At 38.8% G+C, this 18,016-nt stretch overlaps 1 protein-coding gene across 2 annotated transcripts in view, besides 1 other annotated feature; it reads left to right on the top strand.

Annotated features, from left to right (window-relative positions):
- Positions 1–1,576: part of an enhancer, noted in NCBI's record as "VISTA enhancer mm832", that runs on past the window's edge. NCBI's record gives its function as "enhancer in: branchial arch[10/12] | nose[10/12] | ear[10/12]" and the evidence as "EXISTENCE:transgenic organism evidence [ECO:0001131][PMID:17130149]".
- The window catches only part of Sema3d (sema domain, immunoglobulin domain (Ig), short basic domain, secreted, (semaphorin) 3D), a 205,793-nt gene that overhangs the window by 124,340 nt on the left and 63,437 nt on the right, over positions 1–18,016 (top strand). For both annotated transcript variants that reach the window (XM_030254046.1, NM_028882.4), the window contains 2 exons: positions 592–720; positions 16,751–16,893. In XM_030254046.1, coding sequence (XP_030109906.1) covers positions 592–720; positions 16,751–16,893 — 272 coding nt within the window. The remainder of the gene's footprint in view (positions 1–591; positions 721–16,750; positions 16,894–18,016) is intronic.

Here is an 18,016-nt window from a genome sequence, read left to right on the forward strand (position 1 = left end):
CCATCCTTATCTCTTTGCCTCTATTCCTGCTCTTTCTTCTTCCACATCTAAGTTTCTGTCTCCTCTCTCCTCCTCTTCCTCACCTTCTGTCCCTTCTCCCCATTCCACCCCTCCTCTCTTCTCACTCCTCGTTCCTCTTTTCCTTTCCTCCCTGTTCTTCTTTCTCTCCTTGATGAAACATTCGCTTCATATAACATAGGAGCAAAAGTCTAGCATGCAGCCAGAGCACAATCTTCCCTTTGTTTATCAGCGCCTTAGAGACACGGTCATCTCCAGGAATGCAGCATGTTATAATTACCAGGAATGACTTCAGCGTTGACAGCTCTCTTTCCGCAGGGGCTGGACAAAGAAAAGCTGTGGGCTGGGACAATGTGTCAGTTAAGCAAATACGGATTTCACTATCCAGCTTTTTAGGTTCTGCTTCTTCTTATCAATGTTCATCAGGTTATTTCTTCACCTAAGCTATTCCTTCGGAATCTGAAAAACGTATGAAGCAACATGTTGTAGTGTTAAGCAGACCATGCCCTGGGTGTGTTATGGTCATCTATGTCTCTTGTCTTAGCAGTCCCATGTTTGCTTTGTGTCTTGCAGATGAGCACCTCTACTCTGGAACAGCTTCTGATTTCCTTGGCAAAGACACTGCATTCACAAGGTCTCTGGGGCTAATGCAGGACCACCATTCCATCAGAACTGACATTTCAGAGCACCACTGGCTCAATGGTTAGAGATGTCTCTTTTCTGTTTGTTTTGACTTTGCTTTTGGAAAAATGAGAAGTTCATTACTATGCATCCAAATGTGTTGGATGAGAGTTGTTTTAGTGCACCACTTAAGAATAGATTTGAAATGATTTCACATCAAATTAGACTAACCTCCAGAAATTGTGTGTGTGTGTGTGTGTGTGTGTGTGTGTGTGTGTGTATGTGTGAACAGCTGATAGTTACTGTTCCTATAATCTTAACATATCTTTGGTACTCTTGTGCTCTAATAAAGATGTTATTTTTTAAAAAGATTTTTAAAAGGTTTACAATGACATTTGAGACATTTTTGTTTTAACACTTTAATTTTAAAGACAAGTAAAGTGTATGTATGAAAAATTGAGTGACTTGACCAACCTCTCAAAATCTATCAGATATAGAGCCAGCGTTTCAGCTGTCAATCTGTGATCTATGTTTTAATTACAAACCATATTAGCTAAACAGAAAGCAGACAAATAGTAATGATATCTTCTTTGTCATATTTAAATCACATGCAATAATACATGCTTTAATAATTGTATGCACTGTGTATAAGTTAAATAGTATTTTCCAGTTCATATCATGTTTTGGCAGAGATAAGTTTAATACTAATTTCCGATGCTACAATTCTGCTTGGTTTTAGAAAAAGAACTCGAAGGTTTTTAAATATTGATATAGGTTTGCCTAATTATTAGTATATTTAAATACCATATGGTATTTGTGGTTTAAAAAGAATGTTTTTTTTTAAATCTCTAAGGAATTTATGTGGTTGCATGAAGGGCTAATATAAGACTATTTTACACAATGTCTTACTTTAGTCGATTTACAGGGGGAAATAACATAGTTTATTTAAACAGTCAGATCACATTTACCAGTCCCAGCAAAATTAGTGGCTTTAGTAGAGAATGCCAAACCAGAGATTTCCAAGGGGCTATCTTCCTATCTCTGAGTGTCTTTTGAGCAGTGACAATATAAACAAAAGGAAAGACACTTTTTTAAACATTCCTTTTGTCAAAACCTGTAATTCAACTTGTTTACCCAGTAAAGTGATTTCCAAATTTGCCCCAAAGAAAAATCTACTAAAAATTAATGAGTTTTAGAATTACTTGATTTGAGAGCAACCTCATAGATTTCCCCCTTTGATACCTGCTTATATAAATATTCTTGTGCTTTTAAAATAAAGTACAAAATTTCATGTGTCTATTTAGGAATGGCAAATGACCCCAAATAAAAATTTGGTTAGAAGACAATCTAGACAATCCTCATTATGACATGTCCCTAAAGATGTCTACGTATGCAATTTTTGCCTAAAATATTATTATTGTTGCTGCTATTTGAGTAGAATTAAAAATAGGACACCTTTCAAATGATCTGCCACTTCCCCAGCAACTTCTCAGTCTTTTGCATTCTGAATTCTACTCTGCTCAATGGACCTACATAGATAGGCAGTGCACAGCCACCTTCCTCTGCCTATCTATGTAGGTCCATTGTATGTTGCTAAGCATGGAGTCTCAGGGTAGTGAACAAGGGGGCTGAAAACACTTTCATCTTATTAGCTGACCATTCCCTTAGTCTCTGCATTATCTTTGTCCCTGTATTTCTTGCAGACAGAACAAGTTTTGGGTTAAAAGTTTTGTGGGTATGTTAGTGTCCTTATCCCTGTACTGAGGATCCTGCGTGGCTACAGGAGCTGTCTCCTTCAGGTTCCATATCCCTACTGCTGTGAGTCTCAGCTAAGGTCACCCCCATAGACTCCTGGGAGCCTCCCCTATGCCAGGTCTCTGGCATGTCCTCGAGATGCTCCCCAACCTCCACCATTCATTTTCTTGGCCCTCTGGCCCTCTCTCCTGTCTCTGCCTACACTTGATCCTGAACATTGCCTCTTTCTCCTTCCCATCCCCTCTTCAACACAGTTCCCCTTCTACATCTGTCTCCTATGACTATTGTATTCCCCCTTGTAAGAGAGATTCAAGAATTCTCGATTTGGCCTTCCTCCTTGTTTAGTTTTTTTGGGTCTGTGGAACTAGAATGGATATATTGTGCTTTTTGGCAAATAATACCATTTGGGCTGAGTTACCTCACTCAGGAAAATATTCCCAACTTCCTTCCATTTGCCAACAAAATGCATGATGTGTTTGTTTTTAATAGCTGAATAGTATTCCATTGTGTAAATGAATCAAATTTTCTGTATCTATTCTTTGTTTGAGGGGCATCTGAGTTATTTCTAGTTTCTGGCTATTACAAATAAAGCTGCTATTACCTAGTGGATTAGGTGTCCTTGTAATATAGTGGAGAATTTTGGGGGGTATATGTAGAGGATGGGTATAGATAGGTCTTCAGGTAGAATTATTCCCAGTTTTCTGGGGAACTACCAGATTGGTTTTACTTAGTGTGTGTGTTTCTTTTTCTTTTTCTTTCTTTTTAAAGATTTATTTTATTTATATGAGTTCACTGTAGCTGTCTTCAGACATACCAGAAGAGGGCATCAGATCACATTACAGATGACTGTGAGCCACCATGTGGTTGTTGGGAATTGAACTCAGGACCTGTGGAAGAGCAGTCAGTGCTTTTAACCACTGAGCCATCTCTCCAGCCCCGTGTGTGTGTGTGTGTGTGTGTGTGTGTGTGTGTGTTTCTTAAAGTTATCTAGTGACATACTAAAGACGAATAGACAGTGATGTTGACAGGAGGACCAGTCCATTGAGAAAATGAGTACAATCTAGAGGTACTAGAAACAAAAGTAGCAAAGGTAGTTAGAAGAATATGAAAGTATGCAGCCAATCATACATGAGAGGGACAGTATTTCTCGGTGTATAGGAGCATAGTATTTCGTGGTGGATAGGAGCATAAGCTGAGTCTAATATAGAGGCCGAGAGAGAGAGAAAATAATGAGTGTAGTCGAAAAGATATATGGTAGGAATTTTCTTAAGAATTTGAGGAGCTAACATTCATGGAAATTATTCAAGACAATATTTACTTATTAATAGTCAAAGTGACCGAAAACTTAACCTACCAGAATATTTCTAGATACTTCTATCATTATTCTATTCTTAAACTACATCAACTTACACACACACACACACACACACACACACACACACACACATTATCTGTTTTATTTGAACATCAATACCTGTTTGAAAATCTTGATTATCACTTAAGTGGGGACTTGTTAACAATATTTTAGGTATTCTATGATTGGAATTGGTGTCAGGATAACCACCACTGATATTATTGGTGAAAGCGAGAGAAGTAGGAGGCAACATAAAAAGACTAAACATTCTTTTCTCTGGGGTTGGGGGCGGGGGGGGGGGTGGAGGTGGCGCACACCTTTAATCCTAGCACTTGGGAGGCAGAGGCAGGCAGATTTCTGAGTTCGAGGCCAGCCTGGTATACAAAGTGAGTTCTAGGACAGCCAGGGCTATACAGAGAAACCCTGTCTCAAAAAACAAAACAAAACAAAACAATAACAATAACAACAACAAAAACAGCAACAACAACAACAACAACAAAAGTTTGGGATGGCTTCGGATGTTCTTCTGAAGGTCCTGAGTTCAAATCCCAGCAACAACAACATGGTGGCTCACAACCATCTGTAATGAGATCTGACACCCTCTTCTGGTGTGTCTGAAGAGAGGGACAGTGTGCATTAAATAAATGCATACATACGTACATAAAACAAATAATTCTTCACACATACACACACACAAAAAAAGAAAAGTAGAAAACCTTTGCTTTCCCCCATGTCTCTTTAGCATTTAACATTTAACCTTCTGACTTCCTTTCCTTCCTTCTCTCCTTTCAGTGAGCTCACCCTACCTTGTGATTTCCACTGATATATGTGCTGTTTCCTGAAACGTGAATCCCAAACATCTCTCTTTAAGTGGCCTTAAAATGTTTATATGGGTTCCTACAAAAGCAGTGTAAGGGAGGAACAGTTTCTTGTGGCTCACAGTTCAAGGGCATAGTACACTGAGGCAGCTGCTGGAGTTGTACCTGCAGTCAGGAAGCGGCAAGAGAAGAATGCTGCTCCTGGCTCCTCTGTTCATTTTCTTTCTCTGGAATCATAGCCCAAGGCATGAGGTCACTCACCTTTAAGTGGGCTGTCCCATTTACTTAACCTGATTTGTAAAACCCTCATGAGCAGGCTTAGAGGCTTGTGTGCATGCTAATTATTTATTCCAACAAGATGATAACCATCATACTTGGTCTGCTTTTGGTTCTTTAATGACCTTTCACTTTAATTGCATCTAAAAATCTCTAAGTAAAATTTTTATATCTTGTATTGCATTTGCAGTGCCCCTTGGTGTCAGTTTCCTGATGTTATCTCTCATAATTTTCTTAGTTTCCTTCACCTATTTACCTTGAACTTATCTTTGATCCCTTCCAGTCCTTCAGTTCCTTTATCTACTCTGTCAGTAAGCACCTCTATTTCCTTCCAACCCTCTATTGACCTTGTTCTTTCCGAGGCCAATAACCTCCTGTAAGTCTCAAGAGGTTTATTGCTCCTATTTTATTGTTTACCACCTAATTTCCCTCTCTTTCATCTCTCCCTTTTCATTTCTTTATATAGCATACATGTTAGATGTTATCTCAGGCAATTTTACAGTGCAATTTTGTTTAGTGACATAATTTTGACAAAATTACTATTTGCTTGTTACTCACAGGAAAACATTAGAAGCCAGATACTTAGATACTTAACTAGGATGTTCAGGTATGGTTAAAACTAAAATAAATCTGTCCAGCTTTGGATGCTAAACTATTTCCAGGGCATACAGGCAATACAGGCTTGTTCTGCACAAGCAAGAGTCCAGGCTCTTATATTGTCTTCATATTCAGGTTATATGTCATGTATGCTCCATGTGGGGCTAAAGCACACCAAAGATGTAGGTCTGGCAGTGAAGGGTACAGCTCCAGAGAAAAGGAGCCCAGATCAGCTGTAGGAGAGGTCCGGGAGGCTGGGCAGGACTGAGAACATGTAAGCAGCTCATCAGGCATTTGCTGAGGGAACGGAAAGCCAGAATGAAGAGACCACATTGCTTCCAGATACCCAACCAGTCAAGACTTCCTTGGTCCCTGGAAATCAGGCCAGAGCAAAGGATAAAATTGTAGAAACTCGGTAACATTCCTATAATGAGGAGAGAACTGATGGGCAAAGGCAAAAATAATGGTTTTGATAGGGACCATTTTTGTCCTGTCTTGAGAAATGGCCATTTTGTACACATGTTCAGAACATGGCCCGAAGACAAAAACTACTGGGGTTTTCTGGCTGCATTAGGAACGTAAAGGCCAAAGCACAGCTGAACTATTTTAATTGATGAAAATGAACATTAACTTAGAAACTTTTTTTTTTGTAACCTCATACTTCACAAATTGAGAGGCAATATCCAGAAGGGATATGTTTGGGTTTCCTGGCTTGTTCTAACTTGTTCTACATTGGAAAGTTGATCCCCCCTCCCCCTTTTTTTTCTTTTTGTGGTAGTAGTAGTAGTTATGGGAATGAACGCCACTTATGATTTAACTCTGGATTTGCCCCAGAATGACTAGAACCACAGGCTGGGCTGTTTAAAATTCAGATGTAAACACTAGCAACCAATGATGATTTCAACTTAATCTAGTATTAGTAAATATCAAACAGAGGTGCACATGTGCCCCAGTAGTAGATTGTTTTCCTATACACATGATAAGCTAAATTACTTTAAGCCTAATATAACATTCAGTTAAGTAAAATATAAAAACCAAATTTGATAATTCATTGGATATTTGTTAAGATTTTATATATATATATATATATATATATATATATATATATATATGCTGAGCAATTATTTTTAATATGATGGTTATGAATTTTTTTAGTAGAATTAAGCTGCTGGCCACTCAGGGAATTTAAAATCCTTAAATATACACCATGCTGTGTCCTTTACCCCATTTGGAAGCAGCCAGAATGAGAACAGCTAAAGTCTCTCTTGTTCAGACTCTCTGTAAGACCTCCCAGCCCCCTTCATGACTCAAGAACCAAGTGCTGGAGTCTTCCTTGAAGTTACTTCTTAAATACATTATCAGGATACAGAATAACACAGCAGAAACCCTCTGTGCAGTTCTCAGTAAAGCTTAAACCGGTCTCACTCCCCATCAATATAAACTTTAGATGCATACAGAGGCAGGGACACAGGGACAGGTCAGGGTGATTACTCAAATGGAGTTGAGTTCCTGGTAGACTCTAGGGTGAATCTACAGAATGTCACCGCGTGGGACATGAAAACAAGTAATGAACCTTGGAGGCATGTGTTTTTGTTTTCTTTCTGGAGTAGCTGGGAACTTTTGTTTTAAATTTTCTTTTTTACCATATTAGAGGGAATTTTAATTTAAAGTTTCTGTTGAAACTCTCTGTTGTCTGTAAATTGTCCCACATGGAAGGAGATGTTAAAACAATTGGAAGACAACATAAGAAGAAATCAAAGACAATTTGAAAACCCTGACAATAAAGCATACTGGGATAGGTATGATTACCGTGTGCAAAAGAGGCTTGTGGGAGAAAGAAACATGTTATGTTCAGTAGGCTAAGATTTTGTCATCTTCTCATGGTGTCATGCTAGGAGTTTAGGTCTAAAATCTCGTAGTTTCAAACTCTGTCCCTATTACGACATATGTTTTAAATGCCAGGGGGTGGGGAGTTTGTTATAATAAAGCCCAGGTGTCTATTGCTATGGGTTTAAATTGTTGAATTCAACAACCATGCACTAATTAAATGATAGCTATTTTTACCCAAAATTGGCAGCCAATCAGGAAAGAATTTCTATCATAAAATGCTAACAACAGTCTTCTAAGACAAGACCTTAGTGTAATCTAAAAGAAAGAAATGCAGTATTCTCAAAACTTGTATTTATTTTTAGCTTGTAATTATGTTTATTGTTTAAATCACAGAACAGAGCACTACTTGATACTCGCTCTTCTTTTCCATAATTAGATTTCTTCATACAATAAACAGTTGGCTTTGACTTTCCCTCAAAAATAATTTTCTTCCAAAACTTGTAAAAGAACCACACTCAATAAAAGTCAGTAATGACTGAATAACGCAAAGTCATGGATGTTACATGTTCTATGTTATTTAACAGTTAAAAGATTAGTGCTTGCAAAACTATGGTAATTTCTGCCATCCATGTCAGGCAGAATTCCTGGAACTGGGCTGCTGTCACACTCTAGCTTTCTGTCATTTCAAGGCGTCTTCTCTGCCCACAGCTGCATGTTTTCATTTTCAAAAAGATTGCCCTTGTGTGTCTGCAGCACAGCCTGCGCATGTCCCAAACGCCTGTACTCTCTTCAGACCCTGTATATTCTACTCTTTATATACAGTTTGTTTATGTAAATAAAGTGAAGATCTGTCAGCACAAATCATCTCAGGTGACCATTCTCCCAACTCCTCATCTGATTGTCTTACAAAGACCCATTTATCTATCTATCTATCTATCTATCTATCTATCTATCTATCTATCTACCTACCTACCTACCTATCTATCTATCTATCTATCTATCTATCTATCTATCTATCTAGGACATTCTCTTCCTTTCCCTTTCTTTCTTTCTTTCTTTCTTTCTTTCTTTCTTTCTTTCTTTCTTTCTTTCTTTCTTTCTCTCTCTCTCTCTCTCTCTTTCTTTCTTTCTTTCTCTCTCTCTTTCTTTTCTTTCTTTCTTTCTTTCTTTCTTTCTTTCTTTCTTCCTTTCTTTCTCTCTTTCTTTTCTGTCTGTTTGTCTGTCTGTCTGTCTTCCTTTCTTTCTCTTCTCTTTTTTATTTATTTATTTTTTTGAGACAAGTTTTCTCTGTTTAACAAAGGAATGAGTTCCAGGCTGTCCTAGAACTCACTCTGTAGACCAGGCTGGTCTCAAATTCACAGAAATCCACCTACCTCTGTCTTCCATGTGGTAGGACTAAAGGGATTTGCCACTATGCCTGTCTTGCTTGTTTATTTGCTTAATACAAGAGGGGCTCATTGCATAGCCCAAACTACCTAGGACTTACTATGCTGGTTAAGCTTGCCTTGAACTCAGAGCAATCCTCCTGTGCCATTATTCAAAGTACTTGGATTGAGTAACCATTATCAGCTTGAAGAATCTTTTTATAAACACTTTCCTCCTTTGATTTGGCCTGACTATTTGGTAGTTTTCTGTTTTGAATTATGAAATCCTCATTATTTTCTAAAGTAAGGATTATAAATTTTCAGTCTTTTTGTTTGGATGGTTTGGGTTTTGTTATTGTTGTGTTTTGTTTGTTTTAAGATAGGTCCTCACCAGTAGTTCTGGCTGTCTTGGTAATCACTATGTAGATTCTGCTGTCCCTAAAACTACAAAGATTCTCCTATCTCTTTCCACATCTAGACTGCACCTCCAATACCTGACTGCTAAGATTAAAGGCATGTGGTACTGTACCAGGCGAGAATGTTCATTTCATACCACTGATTTAAAGTTTTCATTAAAAACTTATATTAATAAGCTAGAGACATGGGACAGCAATAATAATTACTCCTTGTTCTCCCAAATGATCTGGATACAGCACCAACATAGTAGCTCATAGGCAAAGGTAACTCTAGTCTCAGGAATTCTGAGAATCTCTTCTAGGTCTGTGGGCAATATACATAAAAATGGTGCACAGATATACATGCTAGCAAAATATCCATGCACATAATAAAATAGAATAGAATAGAGTCAAAGAGAATGCTAAATTTAAAACTAGGAAATAAACTTATGTCTGTTACCTAGGTCCAAAAATATACCAAATTTCAAGAGTCATTGCAATTCATGTGTAACTTTCATTGCTTTTATATTTAAGTGCTACAATCTATTATGCTCAGATTAATTGTTATTAGACGCGTTCTCACGCCCGGCCAGGAAGAACACGGCAAACCAGAATCTTCTGCGGCAAAACTTTATTGCTTACATCTTCAGGAGCAAGAGTGTAAGAAGCAAGAGAGCGAGAAAACGAAACCCCGTCCCTATTAAGGAGAATTATCCTTCGCCTAGGACGTGTCACTCCCTGATTGGCTGCAGCCCATCGGCCGAGTTGACGTCACGGGGAAGGCAGAGCACATGGAGTGGAGAACCACCCTCGGCACATGCGCAGATTATTTGTTTACCACTTAGAACACAGCTGTCAGCGCCATCTTGTAACGGCGAATGTGGGCGCGGCTCCCAACATCTCCCCCTTTCCTTTTAATAAGAGCAAATAGGCCACCCATATTAATGAGAGTGGAGATAGAGGTCAAATCCCCAGTGTGTAGGTAAAGGAGCCATGTACAGGATTAGCTCTTAGGCTCACAGGCTTTTACCCAGAGCAACCCTGACCTGCTCCCGTGTCGTTTTGCCTGGAGAGAAGGACACTTGGACACTCAACCTTCTTGAAAGATGACATGTCTCCCTAGAATAGGCTCATATATGCCGCAGAGCCTTTCTACTGCAGTGCTTAGCCGTGCAACTCTCTCGGGCTGCTGAAGCACACTCACTCTATCCCGTGCAATGAGACTAGCCTCGTGAGATGTAAGAGCTGAGTGGCCAGCGACCTATTGCCTAAGCATAGATAACCATATATCAGGGGGAGCTCCATGTTCTAGTCCTGCAAGCGCCTGGGCAATAACCACCTTGTCTCTCCTAGTTTGGGCCTTAAGCTTACAGACCAATCAAAGAAGCAACACTAATCCACAGCAAAGTGTATCTCCAAATAATATTAATCCCACCCATTCTTTAAAGAAGGAAAATGCTGAGGAGATCCAATTGGGTAATCCTTTGGTCAGGGACAGGTCCAAGCGCGTGGAGTTGACCTGAAGTCTCAATTCCCGAAGGATCTGTTCAAATTCAGCCGTCCAATTCTGTAACATATACTGAAAAAGACTTTTTGACAAATTAGCTGCCCTAGTAAATTTCTCATACTGAATGGAAGTAACACACAATCCCGGAAACTTTTGTTCACATCCCAGCTGAGTTATTTGTCATAATACATCTAGTTGTATCTGGACAAGATCTATGAGTTGATTAACCAGCATGAGACCTCTCTGTATCTTGACATTAGCTGAGGCCTGTTCATCTATGACTGTAGTCACTGAGGCTGACAAAGTGTTAATGGTGTCAGTCATCTGGACCTGTCCAGACAGAGCCAAGGCTGTCTGAATTAAGGCTAAACCCAGTTCCTAGTTAGTGGTAAAAAAGCAGGAGAATACTTGAGCATTATACATCACCGTCATTGGGAGTGGAAATGTCGACATTATCCCCCAACGCTGCTCTCTCTTTATTATTGACGCCCTGGACATCACCAAGACGAGGGACATCAGTATTCCCTTGGTCAGTCTGGATTTTTCGGGTGAGTCTTTCTGGTATCCAAAATGGGTTGTCTTCATTCTGTGGGAAAACACAGATAGCTCCCCTGGATCTTATCAAAATAGGATCCGGGCCATACCATTTATTATCAAGGACATTTTTCCATTTAACCATCTCATTGGGCCTATCTGGCTCTGTACAATGACGTTCAGCCGCAGTATGGCCATGAGCATCAATATTTAAAAAATTGAGTGTAAAGAGTGCCATAGACACAGACACTCTTGGTGCTCGGGGTACAGTCTCCTCAAAAGTTCCCCTCTTCTGTTTTATAAGATAGGCTTTGAGGGTGCGATGCGCACGCTCAACAATACCCTGTCCTTGAGGGTTGTATGGAAGTCCAGTCAGGTGGGTCACGTCCATCTGACGGCAGAACTGTTGGAATTTTTGAGACGTATAAGCTGGTCCATTATCAGTCTTAAGGAGTCTGGGTTTCCCCCAAGCACTCCATGCCTCAAGACAATGTTGAATCACATGTGAGGCTTTTTCTCCGGTTAACGGAGAAGCAAACATGATGCCAGAACATGTGTCAATGGACACATGGAGATATTGAAGTTTTCCAAAGGAAGAAACATGTGTAACATCCATTTGCCAGACCTGTAGAGGTCGAATACCGCGTGGGTTAATTCCCACATGAGGAACTGGCAAGAACTCACAGCAGCTTTGACATTGAGTAACAATGTCACGGGCTTCTTTTCTTGTCAGGGAGAAACGACTGCGTAATGTTTCAGCCGTCACATGAAAATTGTTATGAAAATTTCTTGCAGCCTCTACCGGGGATGATAGGGCAGCAGCCACCACTTTAGTGGCCTTATCTGCCAAATCATTTCCCAGAGCCATGGGGCCAGGTAGGCCTGAATGGGCTCTAACATGAGTAATATAAACAGGAAATCTTCTAGATAACAAAACTAATTGTATTTGCTGAAAAATATTGGCAACTCTACTGGAAGGCTTAATCACTCCAGCCACTTCTAAAAGATTTACTGCATTAACCACATAACAGGAATCTGACACAATATTAAGGGGTTCTAAAAAGGTTTTTAAAACTTCTAAAACCACTAAACATTCTACCACTTGAGGTGAATTTTCATTATATTGTTTGGATACCACTTTACCATTAGCCACATAGGCACCTATGCCAGTTTTTGATCCATCAGTATATACCACAATCCCATTTTTAAGTGGGTTTCTTCTAAACATGTAAATATTGATTTCTCTCAAAGGAGGAAATATGCGTGACATCCATTTGTCAGACCTGTAATGGCCTGACGCCACGAGGGTTTACCCCTACGTGAGTAGATAAAATTTGACAACAATCTAAAGGCATTATTAAGTAATCAGAATCATTTCTAGTAGAACCAATCCCTCTGGCAGCTCTAGGAATATCAGAGGAAGAAAAAACAGCCATGTAGGCTTGGCAAAATTATTAGTTGAGCTATTCTGTCTCTTTGTGATATAGAAAAGACAACTTGAGGACAAGAACAGAGAACCTGAAGTTCCCCTTTACAATCCTGATCTACAACTCCAGGGTGGACAATAAGACCTTGTAGGCTGCAAGAGCCTGCCTCTGTCATTATTGTCCAGTGGCTTCACCTGCTCGGGAGAGCGCCTTCCAGGCCCTAATAGCCTTTTCATCTGATTCAGAACTACTAAGAACTGGCTTCTCTAATTGATCTTTTTTCTTTTCTTTTTCCTTCTCCTTCCTTCTAATCTCTCCCCAGGTATTCTTACCTGACCTAAACTTTTCCTCAGGTTCAAGACCCTTGGAAAGGCCTGTATACTTATTTTGTGAACCATATTTTTTCTTTGCTCCTATTCTCTCTCCCCGCTTTACTTCTGATAGATTGTCCTGAACTTCATCCAGAATCCGCCCTGCCTTAACCACTTGATAACATGTGAAAAGGAACAAAAGGGCTTCTAACACTAGAGAAAGTTCAAGGCCAAACATACCTTATAAAGCTATTTTCCACTTTACTTCTGATAGACTGTCTTGAATTTCCTTAGAAAGTTCAAGGCCAGGCGTACCTCGTAAAGCTATACTTACGGGTTACCGCCGTTCCCCAGCTGAAAAGTTCTGAATTCATGTAGTTGAATCCTTCTTAACAGTCTGCTTTACGGGAACCTTTATTACCGCGACCCGCAGTTCTGGTTCTGGAATGAGGGATCTTCCTTGCGCCAGTCCCGAGTTTTTTCTCGTCCCGGAATTCGGCACCAATTGTTATTAGCGTTCTCACGCCCGGCCAGGAAGAACACGGCAAACCAGAATCTTCTGCGGCAAAACTTTATTGCTTACATCTTCAGGAGCAAGAGTGTAAGAAGCAAGAGAGCGAGAAAACGAAACCCCGTCCCTATTAAGGAGAATTATCCTTCGCCTAGGACGTGTCACTCCCTGATTGGCTGCAGCCCATCGGCCGAGTTGACGTCACGGGGAAGGCAGAGCACATGGAGTGGAGAACCACCCTCGGCACATGCGCAGATTATTTGTTTACCACTTAGAACACAGCTGTCAGCGCCATCTTGTAACGGCGAATGTGGGCGCGGCTCCCAACAATTAATATCTGTTTTAAGCTCTTGCATTTGTCTAAAAGAAGAGGTCCAATCGTATTCCTATGATTTCTAAATACTTTGTGTTAGCTTCCTTTAAGCTCACTCTAAGTGCTAAAGATTTACTTATTCATTTCTTGTTCTCTCATACAGCCATACATATTCATCACTGGCCAATCTTTATCTACAGAGTGCTCATATCCATGTCACTGACTCATAAATTAAGATGATTAAAAGCATCTTGGTTTTTATTTTTCAGTTAATGTTCATGTAGCTAATCTATGACTGGATTTTTATCAAGTGTTACAGCATTGCATTAGAGACTGTTAAAATATTCTGTACAGTATTACCCATCCATGTTTTATGTCTGTAGGAATGTTATCATTTTCCACACTGACACTCCTTTTAAGGTAGCTGTATCATCAGAACTTGTTTGCTTCAGCATTTTATTACATATGCAAATGTTTACCAACTCCAAATGAAAATTGAACCCAGTTTTTATTGGTTAATTATTATTTCATCCTAGTAGTTCTTAGCATTAATACTAATGATTCATCTTCATTAAATTATTAAAGTCCTAGTCACACATATAGAAAGAGTTTATGATGTTTCCTAGTATCTGTGTGTTTTGTTTGAAACAGGGATTTTTTTTTGTAGTCCAAGTTGGCCAAAAACTTGCTACTTAGGCAAGGATGATCTTGTCCTCCCCTCCCTAGACAAATAGCATTAGCATTAGAGATGCCCTCATGGCACTTAGCTGTGATGGTTCCTTTTAAGGAACTATTAAAATAACAAGTCAGAAGAGTGTGGTTGTAAAAAGGATTGTTTCTACTTTTCTCAAGCCTAAAAATCAATTGCAATTTGTCAGCAACTAGAATGTTAGGCTGGTAGACCACACTCCAGACCAAAAGCCTGAGTAGAACTGTGATTGAGCCTTGCCAGTTTAAGATACCTTGAAAAGTAAGTTTTTCAAGTCTCATGTGCTTTTCTAAAAATAATTTCTAGGTATTTTTTCGGTCTTAACAAAAGCTGGATTATAAGGGATATAAGGTGCATTGTAAAGTGATAAGGAATAAAGAAAAGTTTGTTCATGCTTTTCTCTCCTCTCTTTTCTTAAGGGCATAAGGGATTGAATGATTCTAAGGGCTGTCCAGAAAAGGCTAGGCTGATAGTAACAAAAGTACTGATCACTTGATATCTCTCTCTCTCTCTCTCTCTCTCTCTCTCTCTCTCTCTGTCTCTCTCTCTCTGTCTCTCTCTCTCTCTCTCTCTCTCTCTCTCTCTCGTGTGTGTGTGTATGAGAGAATGTTTTGATTGTTTTAATTTGAGAAAAGACCTCAAGTAGCCAAGGTTTGTCTTGAATTCTTGACCCATGAGGTTAAAGGTGTATGCCAGCATGACTTTTGAAGCAGGGTACTATGAAGCTTCCTTTATGGAACCTTGATCAATTGTCATTTGTTTTCTGGAAAATGTTTTTTCAAAATTCTTGAAATATATAAAAATCATATCCTTGGGCAGAGATCATTAAGAATAATGTGATATTTTATTGTCCTTCTTCTGAATACTTAGTGCCTTGTGATTCCTGCAGGTTCCTCATATATTCTATTTAACACAATTGTCTCCTCTGCTACCAGAGAGCCATGTTTATCTTTGCTTTATCCCAAACATCATTTCTGAACCAAATATGGACCTGTTACCAGACTGACTTACAGTTACACAAAAGAACAACTTGAAATGCCCAGTTCTATCTAATCGAGGCATTAGGAAACTTTATCAGACTTACAAGCAGCACAAAAGGGTTTTACAATACTTTGTAACTGACCGTATACTAGGGATGTCTTTCTAGGCCAGTACAGATAGCCTCGATAACTTTGAATAACTCTATGTCATTACAGCAAGTACATGAAATGCTCAGGTTTTCCAGCCACACTGTGCTCATAACCATGGCCATCACTATCATCACTATCTCCATCATAATATATCACACTGATCTTTGCCTTAGTTTGTAAATTTTGTGGTCCTGGTGATGGGACTCAGACTTAACACAAGCTATGAAACTGCGTTACCACTTAGGTGTCTCCAGTCCTTTTTTATATTTTCTATTTTGGAGACAGAATCTCACTAAATTACATAGGTAAGCCTTGTATGCACCATGTGAGCCTTGTACTTGTGACCTGGTATTTATAAGTATGTGCTACAGTGGCAAATTATGATTTATATTTATTGAATGATAGGCACTGCCAGTTGCTAAATGCTTTTGTGTATACTAACTCACTAGTAGTAGATACTACTCAATACTACTAGACAAATAACATTAGCAGCCCCATATTATATATAAGAAATATGAGACATAAATAGCTACTTGGACTTTTCACAAGATGTGTAAAAAATTGCCTAAGATCATCTTTAAAATATAAACCCAGAGAGAGTATCTCTAGTGCATAGTCTAGAGATAATGTAGTCAGTACTGGTCATTATTCCACCTCTGGTGAATTTCACACAGTGAAATAAAGGATACCACAGTTGTCATAATTAATGAGATGTACACATTTCCCCAAGTTCCTTACAAATCACACAGTCATTAAAAAGGCAGTCTCATCATAAAGAGGATATAAAATCAGTCTTTAGATGAAAAAAAAAACCTCTCAAGTCATCTGCATAACATTTTGATCAATAGTGGAGCATTTGTATTCTGTATGAAATGAGATCTCACAAGATTCTATTGCCTAGTGATATCATGGTCAGTTATGTTCCTGAAATTACACTCTATAATGTTTGAATAATAATGATACATCACCGGATAATTTATTTCTCAGGATATATCCCTGTGTTTATATGGTCTGTGACTGATTTTCCTGAAATCACTGAGAGTTGTATCCCCCAACATTTTGTTGCCCACTCACTCCAGAACCTCCTCACAGACTTGCTCCTCTCTGTGTTGCCTCACGCTCTAACATGGAACCATGTTTGTCTGCATATTTTGTTTCCTACAGTCACCTCTCAAATTACTTTTTCATAATTCTGCTAATTGATGTGTAAAAGGCTCAAAGACCATTCTGGCTGGATTATCTTATTGTTTTACGTTGTAACTGTCCTTTTTTCTATACAGGAGCAAAATTTATCGGAACATTCCCCATTCCAGACACCTATAATCCAGATGATGATAAAATATATTTCTTCTTTCGAGAATCATCCCAGGAAGGCAGTACTTCTGACAGAAGCATTCTTTCAAGAGTTGGAAGAGTTTGTAAGGCAAGATTCACTTATTTTTCTTAAGAATTATGTCTATATGCATGAGGTAAATTAAAAGTAATTCATCTTAAAGGCTGAAGGAATGGTGACCATCCATTATTGATCAAGTTATAAGATGAGTTTACACTATTATATATAATTATATATAATATATATATGTGTAATTTTGGAGATGTAATTGTGAAGAGAAAAGATAAGTTATTTTCAAATATAGACTTTTATTTCCAGTGCTTGATCTGCCTTCCTGGTCTTGCATGTCATTGTCACTCTGCCCCAGATCCTCTGTTACCTACTGCTCTTTCTAGTGAGAGCACACACTGTCCTGGTCCCCAGAGGAACAAGGTTTTCATGTAGTGTTAAACAATCTTGTCCTAAAATTGAATACTCAAGAAACTTAAACTCTAACAAAATCATGTCTCTGCTTTTATTAATACACATCACATACATAGCAACCATGTATTTTGTTTCGGCCAACTTAACTTGCAATATAGCTTTAGCTTATTACATAAGATACATCCTATATAATTAACCTAGACTAAGCTCTAAGAGAAAAATGAAGAAATGCTAGAATATTGCAATTAGTTTTGAATACTTCCATTTAATGTAAATTATAGTAACTAAATTAACAGCTTAAGACACTCACATTTTGCTCCATCAAGGCTTTTAGTTGGTTGACTATGGTCTTTATGGAATAGTGACAGGACTGGAGCCAAGCCTTCATTTCTGAATAAATGTATTCTTCCTTGTTTTGACTCTGCTGAAAGAACTTTCCTGAGAAGAAATAAATCAATTACTATGAGCAAGAGCTGTTAAGTTAATAAATACCTTCTGCGGGGAATCTTTCTTTGGTCTAAAACAAACTTTACTTTAAGTAAGCCTGTCACTTTTCATTTCAGTCTGTGCCCTCAGGCTTTTGAACGCTTCCAGGGGCAGATATACAAACCATCACCACACATGAAATGGCTAATGACAACATGCCTTTTGAATGAAGCCGACTTGTGAGACCAGATCATTCTTTACCTCCCATCCTAGTCAATAATGCTTCTCTCTCACTGATCCTCTTTGTCCCCACGGGGGACAGAATTTCTAAGAAGCTTCCTCATTCTCTCAGAGTCCAAGAATC

Source organism: Mus musculus, chromosome 5, assembly GCF_000001635.26.
Source record: "Mus musculus strain C57BL/6J chromosome 5, GRCm38.p6 C57BL/6J".
Lineage (NCBI taxonomy): Eukaryota > Metazoa > Chordata > Mammalia > Rodentia > Muridae > Mus > Mus musculus.